Source organism: Neodiprion fabricii, chromosome 5 (assembly GCF_021155785.1).
Source record: "Neodiprion fabricii isolate iyNeoFabr1 chromosome 5, iyNeoFabr1.1, whole genome shotgun sequence".
In the NCBI taxonomy this organism is placed as follows: Eukaryota; Metazoa; Arthropoda; class Insecta; order Hymenoptera; family Diprionidae; genus Neodiprion; species Neodiprion fabricii.
The window spans coordinates 22307399-22326553 of NC_060243.1; the positions used below are offsets into that span (position 1 = coordinate 22307399).

General features: G+C 43.7%; 2 protein-coding genes across 7 annotated transcripts; both read right to left on the reverse strand.

The window, feature by feature from the left end:
* Positions 1–706: 706 nt before the first annotated feature.
* On the reverse strand, positions 707–13838 carry LOC124182784 (myosin-VIIa). 5 transcript variants are annotated; one of them, XM_046570460.1, is made up of 28 exons: positions 13744–13838; positions 10700–10746; positions 10091–10204; positions 9866–10012; positions 9344–9528; positions 9113–9234; positions 8756–9012; positions 8451–8616; positions 8226–8356; positions 7578–7973; positions 7111–7491; positions 6874–7029; positions 6177–6770; positions 5888–6097; positions 5543–5740; positions 5304–5480; positions 4154–5194; positions 3820–4064; positions 3358–3718; positions 3139–3257; positions 2641–3037; positions 2381–2563; positions 2087–2288; positions 1832–1960; positions 1624–1720; positions 1408–1505; positions 1150–1319; positions 707–1050 (listed from the first exon to the last, which is right to left on the reverse strand). In XM_046570460.1, exons 2-28 carry the CDS (start codon positions 10715–10717, stop codon positions 844–846), a joined length of 6501 nt encoding a protein of 2166 aa, XP_046426416.1. In that variant the 5' UTR covers positions 10718–10746; positions 13744–13838; the 3' UTR covers positions 707–843. The 5 variants fall into 5 exon arrangements, with proteins under 5 accessions (XP_046426416.1, XP_046426415.1, XP_046426417.1 ...); XM_046570459.1 differs by lacking the exon at positions 13744–13838 and adding an exon at positions 13304–13724; XM_046570461.1 differs by lacking the exon at positions 13744–13838 and adding an exon at positions 13304–13724 and having other exon boundaries at positions 10700–10759.
* Positions 13839–15012: 1174 nt separating this feature from the next.
* Positions 15013–17600, reverse strand: LOC124182746 (angio-associated migratory cell protein). Of its 2 annotated transcripts, none has more exons than XM_046570372.1 (7): positions 16919–17600; positions 16568–16843; positions 16179–16323; positions 15909–16108; positions 15646–15822; positions 15385–15566; positions 15013–15314 (listed from the first exon to the last, which is right to left on the reverse strand). In XM_046570372.1, exons 1-7 carry the CDS (start codon positions 17009–17011, stop codon positions 15242–15244), a joined length of 1146 nt encoding a protein of 381 aa, XP_046426328.1. In that variant the 5' UTR covers positions 17012–17600; the 3' UTR covers positions 15013–15241. The 2 variants fall into 2 exon arrangements, with proteins under 2 accessions (XP_046426328.1, XP_046426327.1); XM_046570371.1 differs by having other exon boundaries at positions 16568–16824; positions 16919–17585.
* Between the last annotated feature and the right edge of the window lie 1555 nt (positions 17601–19155).

Genomic DNA, 19155 nt, shown 5'->3' on the forward strand with positions numbered 1-19155 from the left:
GCGAATTTCCACAACACTTTATGTTGCAAGATTTCCTGTATGTATAGTATATACATATTGGAGTTTTTTAAATTTTTCTCAAGGCATATTTCCGTTTTTTGAACAGGTATGTATTGTATATTACTGGTGAGGAAACGAGATAAGATCGACTCGAATCTGCCTGTCTCCATGTGATATGCTCTATTGTTAGCAAGGAATGGAAATGTGGCATCCCATGGGAATTTACCCACAATTAACATTCTCGTTGCCTCACAGTGTCGGGTACTCGACAACAGCAGTGAGGCACGTTTATCTTTCTTATTCGCAACACGGTTAAATCCGAGCTTACAATAATTACATCCTCCTAGTGTATACATAATTGTGCATAATTCTCTCTGTCTCTCTCTCGCTCTCTATACACACACACACACACGCACACATATATATGTATGTATTTATTTATTTATGTATAATAACCCGAGACTGGACGGATACAATTCGTATGGGAAAACCTTAGAGCATTGTATATGCTCCAAGGGGAAGACTTGGATGGGAAGTATGACTGCTTGCCCTAATCAGCTGCTTTTCATATTTTCTCGTTTTCCTTTCCATGTTGTATGATTAATATATTAAATATACTATATTTTAGTTGCATAATCGAAATAGATTTAAATCCTAAATAATAATAGTGATAATAACAGACCATGGTAGAAAAAAACAATTGCACTTAATAATACGATCGGTTTATATCGAGATATAGTATGGAAAATAACATTCTCAAAAATGCGTTGTTATACATCGTACTGTCGGTAATATTTCCTTTTGGAATGAATTTTTGCGAACCATAAACTTCTCAACCAAACGTTATTTTATTCTCATTGTACGCTGCTTATTCATATTTGTTAGCATTAATGATATGTACGATGTCAATAGGTCGTCCATTTTGTAGCCAAGAGAGGTTTCGCACAGCAATTTCGACCCTCTCACCAGGTTACCGATGGTCATGTGAAAGTATGTGTTACCTGACGACCAGTTTGAGATTCTGGTGAACGGATGTGTAACTAGGATATCCTGGAAGGTGGTGGGTAAACAAAACTAGCGTTAGTCTGCGAAATTAATTACAATACTTAGCGGATATGTTAAGAAACTTAATAAATCGACACAACGCACCTTTGTCTGTGGATGTATCAAGCTCACTCCATGTTTATTGATAGCAATCAGCAACATTTCTGGGTAATTTGGCTCGGTACTTTGCTTTACTTCGAAAAATGCAGATCCAAATGTCGGCCAGCGATATACTATTTTCAGAAATGTTATTTTCGCGTCCTCTGGACTCATTCCTGCAACGTGTATCGTCATTCATGAATCCCCGGTGCTTAAATATCACAATTTTGAAATTAAATTATCAATCTTATGCCATATAATTACCCGCGTCTTGGTTGTACGACCCAACGATCGATCTCTTCCAATCATTTGAACTCTGAATCTTTACCAAATCCGCGGGCACCAATTCTCGTAACATTTGTCTGAAACGGTATTATTATTGTTATTGTTGTTGTTGTTGTTGTTGTTGTTGTTGTTGTTGTTGTTGTTGTTGATGTTCGTATATTATCCTTAATATTGTGCATTCGAAGAAATACTTACGGGATCGCTTGTAATTCTTGTTTACTTTCTCCGAATCTTACTCTGTAGACGAGAGCTGCAAGTCGCGAGGCTTCCTCCTTAGTACATTTATGATATCCTGCAACATGCAAGTATGTACAGTTTATCTGGGCTTCGATAAAATGATAAATCAATTTTCTCCAAGTATTTCCTTAGCCATATGAACAATTGAGCAACTTTCCAGTCTCACCTCTCAAGAGCTTTGGTAGTTCTTGATGAAAGTGAAATATCAGGTCGGCGTTTCTGTCTTTCCCAGGTACCGTGTTCGTCCACAACTTTTTCATGAAGAACACTTGATACGTAAATTGAGGAGACACACCTGTTCATTGAAAGTCGAAATATTAGGCAACTCCCGGAGAAACAGTTTTCTTAACTCATATATATCTATATATAATCATATAATATAATATTAATATACTAATTTGATAAACAGAATATAACTAACCGTCTCTCGATGGTCGGGCTTTTCTTATCCAGTCAGTCAAATGCCTGACGAAATCGAAGAAAAAGTCACCCTCGGGCACGGAGATCACTTTGTCGGCAATTTTGACGAACAGGCTGAATCCTTCCCCCGAGCGAAGGTTCAAACGTTGCGCTATGTTCTGGCAGAAGTCTTTCGCCCTTGTTGACGAATCCACCTCAAACGCCTGGGCGATAAAATTTAAGCAAGGCAAAATTTGCATTATAATCATAGTTTTATGGATAGTTTATCAATTTGTTCAACAATAACACGACTCACCTCGTCCGTGTCGTCAGGGAAATAAACTTTGTGAAATATCTGCGTCGTCTTATGCTGGATTGCTTCCACCTCAACCTGATGAGGGGGATATTTTCTCTGACCATTTCGCAACGTCTTCTGCAGCCTCTGCAGGGAGTCTTGCGATATCGGATGGCGTCGTGTCCGCAGAAACAGGGTCAATTCCTTGAAAGTAATAAAATGTAATCTGCTATTCGAGGGGCGAAATACTTCCGTGGCGAATAACGGGCGGCTCTGAATACCTTGAGAAGGCTTTGACTGCAGGTGAACAATCCGGTGGCAAGCCACATCAGCTCCCAGCCGCGTTCCTCGCTGAGTCTGTTTCTGTTGTCCGTCAACTGCTTCATTATCTGGCAGTATATCTCGTCGCGAAGTATCTCATTCTTTAACGGGCCGTCGAAAATGTGATCTGTATACTCGTTACCTATGCGCGGTCTCTTCGTCGGCAAATCTCCCATGTACTTTAGTATGGCGTTGAAGGCAAAGCACGCCTCCTCCGCGAGCTCCTCCTTTGATATCAGTTTCTTCAGCAGTGGCTGTTTTATCGGATCCCTCGAATGTCGCCATAACTCGTCAATGTGACCACGGCGTGCTGTCGTCAACGTCAATGCTTTCGACATCGTCCGCTTTGGCGGTGTTCTGGAGAAATACATTTACCAATCAACTTTATTCGGAAGTGCCGCAGTGAGTGGCATTACCATATCATTGCAGGATTTTCTGGGGCGATATACGACACGTACCTGAAATGATCTATTGCGTATTCGGCCAGAGTGTGCAGCTTCTCTCGAGATTCCACTCCATTCATTTGCTGTGGATAAAGACGGCGCCCATGTTCCGGCCCTTCGATGCTGAATAGTGCCTGCAGCGATAGGAAGAAATTCAATGAAATTAGAAAGCTGATTTCTTCCACGATGAAAATGCACCTGATCCAATACGTTCATGCGTGTGGTGTGCATTACCAGGATATCATTCGGTGGTTTAGTCAGGGATGGCAAAACGTAAACCGTTTCGGCAGGAAAGTCTCCCTTCTCGCCGGTCCTCTCACAGCAACCGATGCACCATCCGGAATTGAGAACTGTTTCGCCCGTACTCTCTTCCTCGAGAACGATTAGATCGCCTTTTTGGAAACTGAGGAAAGACGAGGCGTCCCCGGGGGCCTTATAGTCTTGCAGTGCAATTACGTACTTGCTGCGTTTCTTCAAACCTTCGAGGAAGTAAACCACCAGATCACGGATATCTTCCGCGTTGGGACTCTGAAATGTGAATTCTTCTCCTCGCACCGTTGATAAACTAAACGTCTGGGTGAAGACCTTGTTTGTTCTGAAAAATAAAGGACAAATTGTAAGTAAACGATTATCCGCATCGTTGGACAGAGATGCAATATGTTGATGTCGCTACATTCCGTAGAGCAGATAATTTACTTTTGACTAGATACGGTGGTGATTTCGGGAAAGGATAACTCCAGGAGCACTTTTTCTTGATCGTCAACCACATAGACACCGGTCCAGTTAACGGCTATAATAACGTCGTTTTTAGGCAAGTTTGGTCCGGAATTTCGATACGCCTCGTAAAATCGCGAGAAGAGCAGAGGCCACTTGAACTTGGCGTAGCTGACAACGTCCTCCTTCACGCGAATCGAGGGTACCTTCTCTTTCAAGTAATAACTCTGATAAAACAAAAAATATGTCAGGATTAATTTCTCCGTAAACGAAGGAAATGAATCTAAATTATCACCACCAACGAAGCGAACGTTACCTTTTTATACGCTTGAACAACGAGGTGTCCCCACCTGTCTATAGCCTTATCAACACCCGTAAGGCAGTAATCCGGTATGTAGTTTGGTAGCAGGGTGAAAAGTCTGTCAACGTTCATGTCAGTGAAGTATTCGATGTAGTATTGCTGGGCAGCTATCATGGCGAGGTCTTCCTCCTTGTCGCACCTGTATTCCCCGAATTTCACGCCTCTAACGACCTGCTGATATATCAGATTGGTGGCGACCTGATCCTCGGTGGGTTCGTGCCACGGGGCGAATATCTCCTTCCTGAAGAAAAGCCTCCAAGGCGCGTTTCTCTCCTGCGCCCCTTGCTCCTTGGCATACTGTTCGCACTGAGATATCGCATCCATCACGTGATCTCCGCCGCTACCAAGGGACGAGACTTTGTCAAACAACGCGATGTACAGAGAAAAACCGAACTGGTCCCTCAAGGATATTTTGTCAGAAAGCTGGTTGCATAGCTCCCTGGCGGTCGTCGCTGAGTCGGCCAGCAACGTCTTGGTATTGCCATCCATGAAGGTGATCGGCAACATTATCGGTTTCTTCGACTTTGTCGCCTGGAGTTCGAGCCAGCTCGGCGGCTGGTTTCTAGTTCCGTTGTTGAATGTTCTTTTCAGCCTGTCTTCGCAGTAGGGCGCGTATCCGGGTGGTCCCTCTCTGATGAATGCGCGTAAATAGCTCACGAACTTTTCCGATGGCGCAAAGCAACCGACGCAGAGAGACAGGAGAATCCAACCCCTGGCGTGCGATGATTTGGACGGGTTATTGGAAAGCTGCTTGCATATCTGACAGTAAATTTCGTCTCTCAATTCGGCGCGCAGGATACCGTGACCGATTATAAAGTGGAGTTTTTCAAGGTTCGACGTTGGCCTCGCCTCAAGCCAAGACTGATAGCTGTCCGCCGTGTACTCGTCGTCTTGCAAACGCCGACGCACGTCCTCACCAAGTTTGTTTTTTCGCTTTAGGGTCAGCGACACGAGCTTATGCCGAATCGAACGAGGCTTTTGTTTTAGGAACGTCTCCTAGAGAGGGATATACGTTAGGGCTTATTATTAGAATTTAAGATAGTTTTGAAATACGGTGTTCCATCATATTAGAGCCCCATCGCCGATACCGAAAAAATATACTCACGGGATCCATTCCGATCATTTGCGCCTCCTGGAACTCTTTGCTGCGTATGAAATTTCGCCCCAACGTCGCCGTCACCTTTGACATAACAGACGTGTTGTCCCTGTCCATCGTGTGATAACGGGGCTCGGGCAGGTCTCCGGTGAACCGTAATATCGTTATCCACAAAGCTTGAGCAGCCTGGAGGAAATAATTAAGGATAAAATATTTTGTTTACCGAGAATCATCGGGTTATTGCTTACCAATTGATCTCCCTGCGTGTGCAGCGGTAGCAACGGATGCTTGAGCGGCTTCCGGGAGTACTGATGAGTGATGTTTCCCTGGAAGTAGGTGGCGGCGAACTTCTGGAACTTGTATTCCGAGAGATCCTCCTCATCCTCGGATGGCATTTGGATGGGGCTGATCACTTCGTGCTGATCGGCTTTCGGCGCTGGTAAATCCTGAGTAAGAAATCGTTGTCAATTCAGGGTAAAGAATTCTTACTATTGCCCGATTTTGTTCCACTTGGTGCAACATTCACTTTCAACGCATTTTGCGGCGCACTATTTTACTGTAAATCGGATTCGCTATTATAGATTCAGTCTCACGTTAAAGACAGAGGTTTCCCTGGCCGGAGTCGGGGCCTCGCTACTCGAGTCTGGAAGAAAATCGAACATGGCTTCAACTAGCTTGCTGTCATCGACCGGCTCGTCCTGTTTCTTCGCCGCGTCGTTTATGAGGTTTTTCTTAATCTCCATTCGTCGCCTATCCTCTATCTCCATCTCTATCTCCTTTCTCTCCAGCTCTTGCATTCTCTCCTGCGCGATAGAAATCAAGGTTTAATAAATCGCACCTCGTATCGGGCCCGCTCTGAATAGGAGGAAAATATGACATTACCCTGTAGTTCTGCTCGGCGATTTCCTTGGCCCTTTTGTTACCCTGGTCTTTGAGCTCCTTCTCTTCCTTCTTGCGGAGCCTCAGCACTTCAATATGATGCCTATAATCGTATTTAAGCTTTTTGAACCTCCGCTGAGCTATCATCCGTCTGACGTGAGCCTGGATCTTAACGATAGCCCACATCTTCTTGCGATACATTCTGCGTGTCAAGTAACCCCTCGCATGTGCCTGCAGCCCGACGATGTGCCCCCTGAGGTGTCGGAACCTGTGGGATAGAACCCTCGACCGAATAAGAGCCTGAAGCCGCATATACCCGATGCGCATTCGCTTGTATCTCTGCCGCTGGGCGTAGCCCCTCCAGCACTTTTGGATCTTGACAGCAGCAGCCCGCATCCGTAGGAATCTCCGCCTATATACCCAACCACGAATGTTCCTTTGCAGAATCAGTATTTTGCGCGTGAGTACGCGGTCCCGTTCCTGCTCGAGGAACAAGTCGTGCGCGTCCTTTAGGAAGACTTTGGTGTGCCCCAGCTGATAGTCGGATCTCCCAAGCACCGCCTGACATATCCTAAATGTTGCAGCTCGGCATTCGGTCTGTAACGAGTTAAACACGTGTGCGGACATTCGAGGGCTATATTCTTCAATGGGGTCATTAAAGAATATACGTTCTCAACTACTCGTTTACGATCATACCGACCTTGTGAGCTGGAGGGATGCCGGCTATGAGAAACCTATATCTTTCGACAAATTCGTTGAAGGAATGTCTGATTGGGTAGCCAGCTCTTCGTATTCTGATGGTCTCCATCATGCCCGAGTATCTCAATTGACGACAGCAAAGACCTCGGTCGAACATCTGCAAAATACGTGGAGATGAGAGTAACTTGTTTGTACTTGGTCAAATAATAGAGTATGAAAGAATCGTTTTGTTAATTACCATTGGCTTTTTGTACTCGTTCGGCTTGATGCACCTTATGAAAAACGGTTGGCAACTGCACAGGGTTTTCATTAGAGCATCCAGCGACTTTTTAAACTGGGTCGACAGTGTTGGAGCCCTCTTGCGCGTCTCTGAACCCATTCCGATGTCCTCGGCGAAACAGACTTGCAAAAATTTGTTTGTTGATATGTGAATAAGCTGGAGTAAATCGGCGCTGAAAGTATCTCTGTTCTTCTCCAGGAAACCTCGAGTATCATAGAAAACGACGCCAGCAAAGTGGTTCAGACCAAACGATGTGTTTATATCCGATTTTGGCTTCAAATAGTTACGATGACTGCCGTGGGTTTTGTGAATTTTAGCCAGCATCGTTTGGTCGGTTCCCTGAAATTTAGCACGGGTGTACAATTGATAAGCTGCAATGTCCGTTGTGAAGGAGAAAGGCGAAAGAGCCGATTCTTGTGCCTTACCTTGGGAAATTTCGACTCCTCGTCTATCAGGGCCATGATATTGAGCTGTTTGATGGCTATCAGATCGAGAGCATCCTGATTATCAACAAACTCGATGTGCTGCCAATTGATGCCCTCGTGGTTGTATTCCTCCTGCTCGAGCTTGAATATGTGCTGAACAAAAAATTGCTGAAGGTTCTCGTTGGCGTAATTTATGCAGAATTGTTCAAAGCTGTTGTGATTAAAGTTTTCGAAGCCAAATATATCCAGCACTCCGATGGCGCTTCTCGCCATATTCTTCGGCCGGTATATCGCTTCGTTTATCTTCTTCACGATCAAAACGAACAGTCGGCCGTAAATGCCTTTCACAAAAGCATCGCGGATGTCGACTGACTGATCTCTCGATAACGTGGAGACCTGTTGATCAGAAAACTGTTGTCGAGGTACTTGGGATATCCACTCAGAAAATGTAGTTACAATAACAACAACAATAATAGTAATAACTACCACCCCCTCCCCCCAAAATACCCGATAGAGTATATTCCCATGAGTCGTTAGGCTTTTGCGGGTTAAAGGAAGGAATGGATTACTGAGCATCATTATGCGACTGCAGACGCCGATCTCGTCTTCGTCTTAGGCCAAATTTGATTAATTATAGGTATAACGTACCACTGTTTCTCCATGAGCGAATATCGTACGCCTCGTCAGTGCAGCTATCAGGGGTTGAACAGGAACTCCTAGAAGGCTGGCGACTCGCTGCACATTGGTTTGCTCCGGTATTTCGGTTGCGTCAAGATTATCTACAAAAATGCAAAAAGTAACGTGCGTTAACAAGAATCCTATGCAAGTTTTGTTGACATAATACGGGTCATTTTTTTAAATATCTTTACGTACCTACGACAGTTGCTTTGTATTTGATGTTTCCGGTATGCAACAATGCGGCCAGGAGTTTGAGGATTTCCCATATTTCAGCGTCAGTGAACAGCAAGACTTTCATCGCCGATCTAATGTCTGCGAATTCTGCAGCATCATCTCGTCCCTCGCACGTGATGCTTCCACCCTTCCAAAGCCCAAAATTTTCAGATTATCATCAAGTAGGTAATGATTTGATTTCTATAAAAGTCTGCATGGCAATTGATTATACGCATTCGTTTCACGGTAAGAGAGGTAGATCATCAACGGCAATATGCAATATTTACCCCTGTCAAGTATTTGTATGTAGAAGCATCGTCCAGTTCTAACTTTGTCTTCTCTTCTCTGGAAAGCCCGGCGAGTATGCAGTAGAATATATGATAATTCCTTTCATCGGTGCTCTGCGATACGATGCGTGATTTCTCAAGGAGATACTGCTCTATCTTGGCTCCCTCGATCACCCCGAGCTCGTTGAAATGGATGTCAATGTATTTGCCAAATCTCGACGAATTGTCATTTCTTACCGTTTTTGCGTTTCCGAATGCTAGAGACAGCGATTAAGGTTGATCGGGTAAGCGATTGATTAGCCGAACAGTTTAAGCATGATAATATGTAAAGAAATAGCATATTCGGAATCTCCTTGCCTTCCAGAATGGGATTAGCCTCGAGTATCTGTTGCTCTATCCAAGAATGTTTGCCGCTAATAGCAGCGAGGTATTGAAGTATTAGCTTGGTGCTCTCAGTTTTTCCGGCCCCGCTCTCTCCGCTGGATGAAAAAAAAAAAAGAAAAGGAATATCACCGCCTGAGTAATTTTTCCCTAATTCAGCATGCCCGGGCTTCATGATCTCGCTTAACTGTAAGTTTTTGGAAGTACCTGATCACAATGCACTGGTCCTGCCCATATCGTTTCATGTGCGTATAGCTATTGTCTCCTATGGCGAATATGTGAGGCGGCAGTTCGCCTATTTTGCGATCTTTGTAAAGTTTTATTTGTTCTGCGGTGTAGATCGGCAATATTTGATAGGGGTTCACTGCGACCAATATGGACCCAGTATAAGTCTATAAAAGAAAGTGAGGATCATTCGGGTGCAGTGAAACTATTAATTGAGCCCCACTGGTTACTCTCGAATTTGATACTCCACAGCGTTAGTTTATTATTTAGTCTATTATCAGCAACACAGCGGAGGGAGGGAAAATATTTAAGCCCTGGTAAAGACTCGCTCCTAGTCCATAATCGTCTCGAGCATTGAGCAAAGATATGTGTTTGCTTTATGAAACGAGTGATAAAGTTATAAGTGAATTGCACCGTTATGTCTTACTCGGAGCATCGTCTTACGTGGAAACCTGCGGAATGTTTTATCTCACAGATGGGTCTAGACTAATGAAAACTGCTTACATATATGAGATTCTCGTTGTAGCGGATGAGAAGATTTCTCAGAATACCAGCTTCGTGAAGGTCTCCGAGGCTGATCATGTCTTCTACGCCCTGGACGGACGTAGCGTGCATCGCCTTTATCCTCCGCTCTGGGGTCAGCCATTGTTCCTACAACAAGGATAACTAACGAGTATGAATAACCGATCAACGATTACCACCTGCAATATTTCGGTGTTTTGCGAATACCTTATTGTCGTCGTCTTTGACCTGGATTCTTCTACCCTCGGCCGATACGACGCGAGCCCCGATCGCTACGTCGAACTCCCTTCCAGATACGGGCTCGATCCATATGTAATCTCCCTATGAAATTAAGAACTTTTAAGGTTTCGCGCGAGCGCCGATTGAAAAGGTAATCGGTCAATTGGTGTTAATTGATAATCAACGGAGCAGGCTTCAAGTAACTGATGTAAATCATATCTTTCTCCACAGTATCGTATCATACTAGTTATATCAATAGTGGCGTGTAAACAGATCTTGACAGCAGTCCGAGCAGCGAAAGATCCTCGTTAATTCCTCGGCCCATTTGCTCAGCCACCGGAACATCGGAAGAGCACTTCCGCGCTCGGAACTGCTGCGGAGGTCGCCATTGCGGCCCACGCCCGTTCGGCATTCACCATTTACAAATTCGGCTGATCACTGTTTATTTTTATTTTTTTATTTCTTCTTTTCAATGGGCCAATAATCCACAGAAATCAATGTACACGTATAGCTGCATGATATAATGCATAAAACGGAGCGAATCAGATAATAAATAAATGGAGTGAATAATTTGTACACAACGTCGGGTCAACCTACCCGCGTGACGATGACCATCTCTCAAATCTTGGCCGCTGTCCCGCCACCTGAAACAATAATCTATAACGTTATTTCACGATGATTGGTACACGATTGTTTCCCTCATCATCTCCGAGCGCGTAAAAGTGCGTATACTACGTATTATAATAATACGCGCAGTAAAACGACATTTATGGCACAAGCGTATGTAACGCGACAAGGCTGTTTATCAGGCAGCCTTCGAGTATCATAAAAATCCATCATCATTACATAGATCCCGCATTCCCGCGGCATATCTTACAGCCCACAGCGACTTGTAACGGGCACGGGTTTAATTCAAGATGCGCGTGTACTGTAAGTCTGTAACTTCGACGGTGTCGAAGAGGATGAGGACGTCGATACACGCACGTATTGTACGTTGTACGCGTAACATGCATACGATGCCCGGAGTGCTCTATTCGGCCTCGTACGCAAAACAATCACCGGCCACGAGGTGCAACGTGTTTCAGTGTCGGGCGTCGGGGATGTAATTACCATAAGCAATTATCGCGCGAACCTGCACCGGTACTTACAACAGTAGGTTGCTGCTGTTGCTGCAGAATACCTAGATCGAACCTAGATATTTTATTCATTTAACGTGCGCAAACGGGCCCCTTTCCGTTTCTCATACCGATGCTGTTCTTCGAGACCCGTCGCGCCGCGGCGAGACAGGGGAGTTGTTATCCTGGTCAATCACCGTTAGCGCTCACGGTATAAGAGCCAACTTTAAACCTGTTTGCGAAGTGGGTTAGATATTCTGCCTGTATACATTTATACACGTACAGTAAGTGTGTACACAGCCGCGCAACCCGGCTGGATAACACCATCGTCGTCGGTTATATCCGCTTACGCGTTTATGCATATAAGACTCGATAGTCGATAATTCGCGTCAACTGCACCTATGCTGAAAAATGAAGCGCACATCTGATTCGCTGACGACGATGTTTACGTGTGTGCGTTATGTCTAGTGCTCCGGACTAAATTGCAGATCTTTTCTTTTCCTTACCCTCCTGCGGCTCTCTTCCTCAACCGCGGTTCATTTTCAATATAGCTAATTATCACCAATCTTCATGGTATGTAACTCTGCAGGTCGAGAGAGGGATGGTGAGAGTTCGTTGTATTGTTTACACAACGCGTAGGTATATCGGAGTGCGTGCGGTCATATTTCTATGCACTGGTTTATCGGATATATTATATGTCTTGTCTGCATGTTGGCTGTATGTGCAGGAAGGTACTAATGAGACTGAAGTTAGTAACGTTAACGCCACGAAACATTCAGGGAAACATGATGATTTTCGCTAGTTTATAGTGACTTTGAAATAGTTCAGTTTTCGAAATATGAATACGTTTTGTCCTATTATGATTTACTGCATTTCAGACATTTCTGCAACTGTGTAATAACGATTGTTTCGGAACGTAAATCATTACAATAACGTTACTAACTTCAGCCTGATATGTACTACGTAACGCCGCGCGCACGTGCGCGACCCGAGTTAAGCACGACTCGTAGATGTGAATGTATAATTCATACCTAGGATAGGTATGTACATGCATACATACACATCGAAACTTGGATTTCGAGAATATCAGGCATTCAAATCACATTCGGAGCTCAAAATAATGTAATTAAACATACAGCTTACAGGTCTCAAAGTGAATCGGGATGGTTGAAACGGTCAACCACTACATCGGGTGGCGCGTTTAGTTGCTGTTATAAAAACATGGAAAATCTCAGTAATTGAAGCAATCAGAGGTTAACAAATACTCTAATAGATATCGAAGGATCGTATACTTGTATGTGCATTATAAGCACACGCGCAACTGTGCCAACATTGATCATATGACATAACGAGCTGATCTGACCGAATGCCGCGTTTCCTGGGTACCTTATAAGTCATACCTAATGCATAGTATACATGCTTACATCACAGTATACATGCGTACTGAAATTGCGGGATCGTGGCGACGCGATAATTTTACACGACGTTTAATTATTACTTTTCTCAGGTATGTATGACTCATACTCATAATTGTTGTACCAAAAAAATTTGCACGCAACTATATATACACCGTTTAGTACTGTAGGGAGGAAGGAAAAAGGTGTCTACGGTAGAGAAACCGGAGTCTGAAAAATTGTTATCCGAGTGTACTTGGCGCGAGAGCTTACCGAGTCTCTCGATACGCCCGATCGGGAATCCCGTACAACAGCCAAGGTATTAAGCAGCAGCAGCAGCACAGCAGTCATTGACTGCAAAAATATATGGGGAATTCACGATGAAGGAAGGAACGGTCAGCGGTAACGGTAGGCCTTACAGAGTTCGATTCCTGCTAGACGCGGCGGAGCGTGAGAGAGATGAGAAATATAATATTTTCTGTACACACGATCGTGTATCTAGGCGAAACTATTTAAAAAGCAATTGACCGAGCTTCAAAAATCGGGCGTATCAGTGTATAATCCCTAAATGAAATACAGATCGCCGTAGTAATTTTCCAGTGTCTCGTGCAGAGATCAAGGTCCCTGTCGCTTCCCACAATATTACGTGTATGTATTAACATCGATTTGTACGTAACAGATGCTTAGCTCACCTTGTTGAATACGCGTAAGTAATTGCGGGTGTATTAATCGGCTAAATCCCAAGACTCCATAAGGCGGCACACTGCAGAACACTGATCGGTACTCGGCGACCTTTCATTCCCAAAATATTCACCGTCTATTACAGGTGTGGAAGATCGAATCGTTAAAGTCGCGGCGATTTACGTAAAAGTACAGCGCTAAGAAGGCGCGCGTCGCGTCTCGAGACCGAGGCTTCGCCGATAACAAGATGATTGTAATGAAACAAGGGTAAAGGAACGATCGAGAATAATATCCGAGCAGTTTTTAACGCCGAAGTCTACCTTTAACCGCTTATACGGCTACAACGGGCCGTACGGGGTACGCGGTCACCGGCACATTAACACCACACTCGCTCGGGGAGGTTCGGTTTAGATCGGAAAGTGACTGTGGCTGTCGCCTGCCTTATGCCTACCTGTAGCCAGGTGGAAGTGGCGGCGTGCTGCTCGCTGTGCTAGGCGAGTAAGGCGAGGCGCGGCAAGGTAAATAGCTGACTGAATGTTGACTGAATGGAGAGCGCGAGTCACGGCGACTCGACGACCGCACCGCGTTACGGCAGGTGAGCGAGAACAGGGGCAATGCTTCGAGGACGAGAGGCCCCACCTGACGTCCCGATTTGAACTCACCAGGGGAAGAAATCCGGAGAAGGAACGAGGATGCAACGACTACCTGCCTGACCTACAGACCGCCTCGCTCTCACAAGGCGGATTCCCGATGATGATGATGATGATAACTGATTCGAGGAGGAAGAAGAAACCGAAGCTCGATCGGGAGGCAGTGTTTAGATTACACGCGTTTCTTAATTCTTTCCATTCGTGCTATTTAGGCATCACACTTATTCTCGTATGCGAGTGAGGAAAACTTTCTTCCTCAGCCTCTTGCGAGATGAAGACAGTTCATTTGCGAATTGTGATGAAAGTAGATCTTAAGGAATCAGAGCTTAATGTTAGTCAAGACGATACCGATTCTTCAATAAACCCAAGTTTTAATCATTGAAATAAAGGGGAATCCCAGGCCTACTGATGTATCTACATTGTATGTGGGCATTCACATAATTGCGCATGATGAATCAATTCCACGCAGTCCGAAAACGTTGCGAGCAACATATCAAGATTAGAGCCGAAAAACGAAAGATTTCGTTGGCAATTCCACTGCTGTTGGACTCACGCTGTTTTTGATGTCCTATTCTGCTTCCTGACGGTCCAATTAGTGGAATAAGAGCACTGCAAAACGAATCTCAGACGAAAACTTTCCGAGCTCTGAAAATCGCACAAACGCAAGGAAAGAAACCCCTTTGGATTTTTTCAGTTGAAATTTAGCCGATTTGAAAAAATGGTTAAATTAATTCTTTGTGCACTATATCGACGTAATTTTTCGAGAGGAATCGATTGCACACAGTTCGAATACGGTGCGAGCATCTGATCAAGAGTTCCAGCCGAAAAATGAAAGATTTGTAATCTCTCCATTGCTGGTCTGTTGCTCGCTTTGCTAACTTTTTGTGGTCTTGAGGGTCCAATTAGTCTACAAAGGGCCATACAAGACGATTCTAGGACGAAAAAATGTTTTGCTCGAAAAATAAGACTGAATTTTTACTGAAAGTTTTCACAATTTTGAAAAATGCTGGAATCAACTCTTTGACGCGCTATAAATTATACATAAATGGGGCAAATAATAATCGTAACAATTAAGTTAACAAATAATTCTTTACTGTTCAGTATCTAGTATACAATATAATACAATTTATTTTTCACCATCCTTGATTCATGTGGAAATTTGCTGAGGATAATTATATTGGTGTGATTAAAGAATCACGGGTAATTATCCTCTATCGTATGTCGATCAAAAATCTTTTTCTCAAAGATAAAACCCGCATTTTTGTGATCAATGGGAAACAAATCCTCTTTTGTGATGTGTCAATTTGGATCACCGATATTGAATATCCGGGCAGTGGAGTCATCCGAGGTGGTTAGCATTGTCTTTCCATCGCTATAAAACCGAATCGGTCAATTAATTTAGCTTTCGTTTACGACCGTATAAATCGTTGATTGATTCTTACCGAGAGATTACCAAATCGAGAATATCCGCGTGATGTCCCATATAGGAGCGAAGCTCTTCACCAGATCTTGCGTCGAACGATCTCACCACTCCGTCAAGACCCGACGAATAAAACCGTGTTGTGTTCAGGTGCCAAACCAGCTTGCTTATGCCACTGCTCTGCTGGATCTCGTGCCGAATCATCTGAGTTAAGAAATTCCCACATTTAGGCATAGCGAATGACAAATAATCTTGCGATTCCACCTTCACCATTGGGACCCACCTGTTTTGCGATGTCCCATATGAATATCTGTCCGTTTACTGTGCCTGAAACAGCAACTGGATACTCTGGATCTTTGCAAAATGACACCGCTTCCACCCAATTTCCTTCGTTTCCCTCAGCATCTTCGTCGCCACCAGCAGAGACATTTGTTTTCAGGTCTTGAAGGACACGGGTGACCTGATATTTGTTATTTGAACAATCAACGGACCGAGTTTTTTAATAACTTTGTTTCGAGCCAAATGAAAAATTAAGAGCGTTCTTACCTTGCCAGACTGTGAAGTAGTGAGAATAGTTTTTCCATCCATTCCACCTGATATTAGCAGATTATTATCAGAGTTACAGTCAAGGGCGGTTATCGTAGAGCTGTGACCAAATTCACAGGAAATTGTTGACAATACTGCTCCGGATTTCAGGTCGAATACTCTCAGTGTACCGTCTTCATAACCAACCGTGATCCGTTTGCCTGTTATTGTATTGTAGAGATATAAGTAGGTAAATCTCGATGCGGTGATAAATATCTGATATCACCTTACCATCACGCATAATAACCCCTTGTTCAACCCGCTGACCATGACTCTGAAATATTTTACATTCTCCACTAGGTATTTTCCACATGTATAAAACCCCACTTGATGCTCCAGCAAATAGAATGTTAGCCATCGGATGCCACCGCATCCACTACAAGATAAATGAAATATAAAGAAAACTTAACCATCCAATGATAATGGAGAAGTTAATTCTGAGATTGCTTGATAACCGGAAGGACAGTAACATCGTATTCTGTGCTGCAATTCAATTGCAAGCATTTCCTATTACTTCATTTTTCAAATTTGTTCAACAAATTTCAATTCAGCAGCAATCCAATGTAAAATTTACCATTTATCAAGATGGAAAAAGTTAGGAATGTGATAAATAAGCCTACCGTCATATCGCCCATGTTGTAGTCCCAGATAAGAATTCTGTTGCTCATTTTCCACACCTGAATAATGCCATTCATATCTGCAGTTGCCAGATAAAACCCATCATGGTTGAACTCCGTAAAAGTGACACTATCCGAATGACCGGTGCAATTGAGTACAACTCGTCCCGAGGAAACCTCCCAGACATATGCTTTATCATCTTCCCCACCAGTCGCAGCTAGCGTTCCATCTTTATTCAAAGCTCCGCAGAATATAGACCCTGGACACCGGAGTGAAGGCTTGTGTAGACGATAATCAATGTTGTTAGAATTACGGGATCAACAAACCTTGACAAATGGCATAAGGAGACTTACCTTCGTGGTTACGAAAAACATAGGCAGCGTCGTCCTTAATCGGTTGTTCCTCGTAGCTTTCGGCCTCTTCCTCGGAGTCTTCGGTTCTCTCATCTCGTTCGAGGGCTTCTATGACTTCGTCAGCATCTCCGACGTATACCAGCTCATCCTCGTCCATTTCTACGTCGACAGAAGGAGAAGACGGCGGCGTGTCCATCAGTGTCATATTGTTCGCCGTTCAAACAGTTATGAGGCCACGTGAGATTATGCTTTACTTCATCAGCACGCGTGTCTGGTGTCCTTTGTGGAGGTTAGAATACCACGCGACTCAACACGGAAGATCAGTTTAGGTTGGTTTAGGTTAAGCAGTACACATATACAGGGTGGTCGGTAAAATCACCCAGATGAATATCTCCGGAACTAAATGAGGTATGGTACATGAAAAAGTTTGATACAAAACTTGGAGGGTTTAAAGGAGGAAGGATGATGCTGATGTCATTTGGATTTTGCAAGTAACGTCTGATTTCAGATAGGGAACACGTATTATGGCTATAATCAGTTCTGCTTTTGAAATCAAATTCTCTTGCACACGCTCTGAAAAAACTTGAGTGTCTTCACATGGAAATATATAGAATCCCACGCACGATAACACGCCACTTGCCGCCCGCTAGGTCAGTAAACTTCTTATATGGGTGAGAGGATCTAACTCTCGCCTATGGAGCTCGACCTTGCTCTTATATTTTATATACGCAAATTAAGCACAGAAAACTGCCACACTTCGGTCGCGTTTTCGTTAATTCCGATCGAACGAAAATTGCAGCGAATACCTACACCGGATTCAAAATTGTACAATCATATGACTTATTGCTGTACTTGTCAATCCATTGTGACGCGTACGGAATTTTTGTTGACTTTCCTTGATTAGGCAGGGGCGAGGGAGGGCGGAGGACGTCGTAATTCTACAAAACTATTCACTACGTGATAAACAAAGAAAGGTCAAATTATATTAGAATATTCTTTTCTTTTTATTCGGGAGAGATAAAACGAAGCTTCTTAAAACTTCGAGTGTATTTTAACACATATTTGAAAGGTATGAGCAAAAATTTGTATCATCCAACTGTCGCAGAACAGCAGCGTTATTAGCTGACCCGATAACTGAAGAATATATCTTTAGTCAATGGTTGACCATGGAAGGGCCTAGACGCTTGAGTCTGGAATCTGCAGGAAAGATAAAGTTCGTATTTATTATCTGAAATGTAAGCACTAATATCATTATACATCATATCATATCATCATACATCATACATCTTACATCATATCATACATCATACATGGTATTAAAGTTCGAAACCAAAGTTTGGTTGTTCGGATTTTCAGAAAGTGACGTCACCCAAAATTTTTTTTCTCTTGACGTCATCGATCTACAGTAATCAGCTAGTCGAATTCCTCAGTCTGGAAACAACCGCGCAGTAGAGCGGACGTATGAAAATCGCGCTCGGCAGATTTCGGGTACCGGGTTCTTTACCTTCTGGATCCTGCGCTCCGAGTCTGCTTCCTGATGCACCTCGAGTTCCAGGTCTAGCGCTCCGTAGTTTCTACGCTCCAGGTCCGCTATCTGGTGAAACTCGACTTTAGGGACAAGTGCTCCGTAGTTTCGCCGCTCCAGGTCCACTACCTGGTGAAACTTGACCTCTAGGACAAGCGCTCCGTAGTTTCGGCGCTCCAGATCCGCTACCTGGTGCAACTCGACTTCAGGGACAAGCGCTGCGTAGTTTCTGAGCTCAAGATCTACTACCCGGTTAATCGCGACTCTCGGAGGACGAGGAAGACGAGAACAAGGTGGACGAGGATAACGAGGATTTCTGCACGGTGAGTATAACATTTTTATAATATTTAATTACAATTTTGATTATATTCTATCTAGAATTTTTCGAACTTGTCTTGTTTACAATCAATTATTTCAATTCATTTTTCGCGCAAGCAGAAATTCAGTAGCTATAAATGCGCTAATGAAATTTATTATATTATTAATTAATTAATTGATTATATTAATCCTTACACAATATTTTTGATGTGTTCTTATACTAAGATTATTTATTACAATTCAAGGTATAACCCGGGGTGGTTAGCGGTGGTCGGTGGTGGTCGGAGGTGAACGAGGAGGAGGACGAGGAAGACGAGGAGAACAAGGTGGGCAAAAAGGACGAGGATTTGTGCTCGGTGAGTTTAATATTTTTGTAATATTTAATGGCAATTGT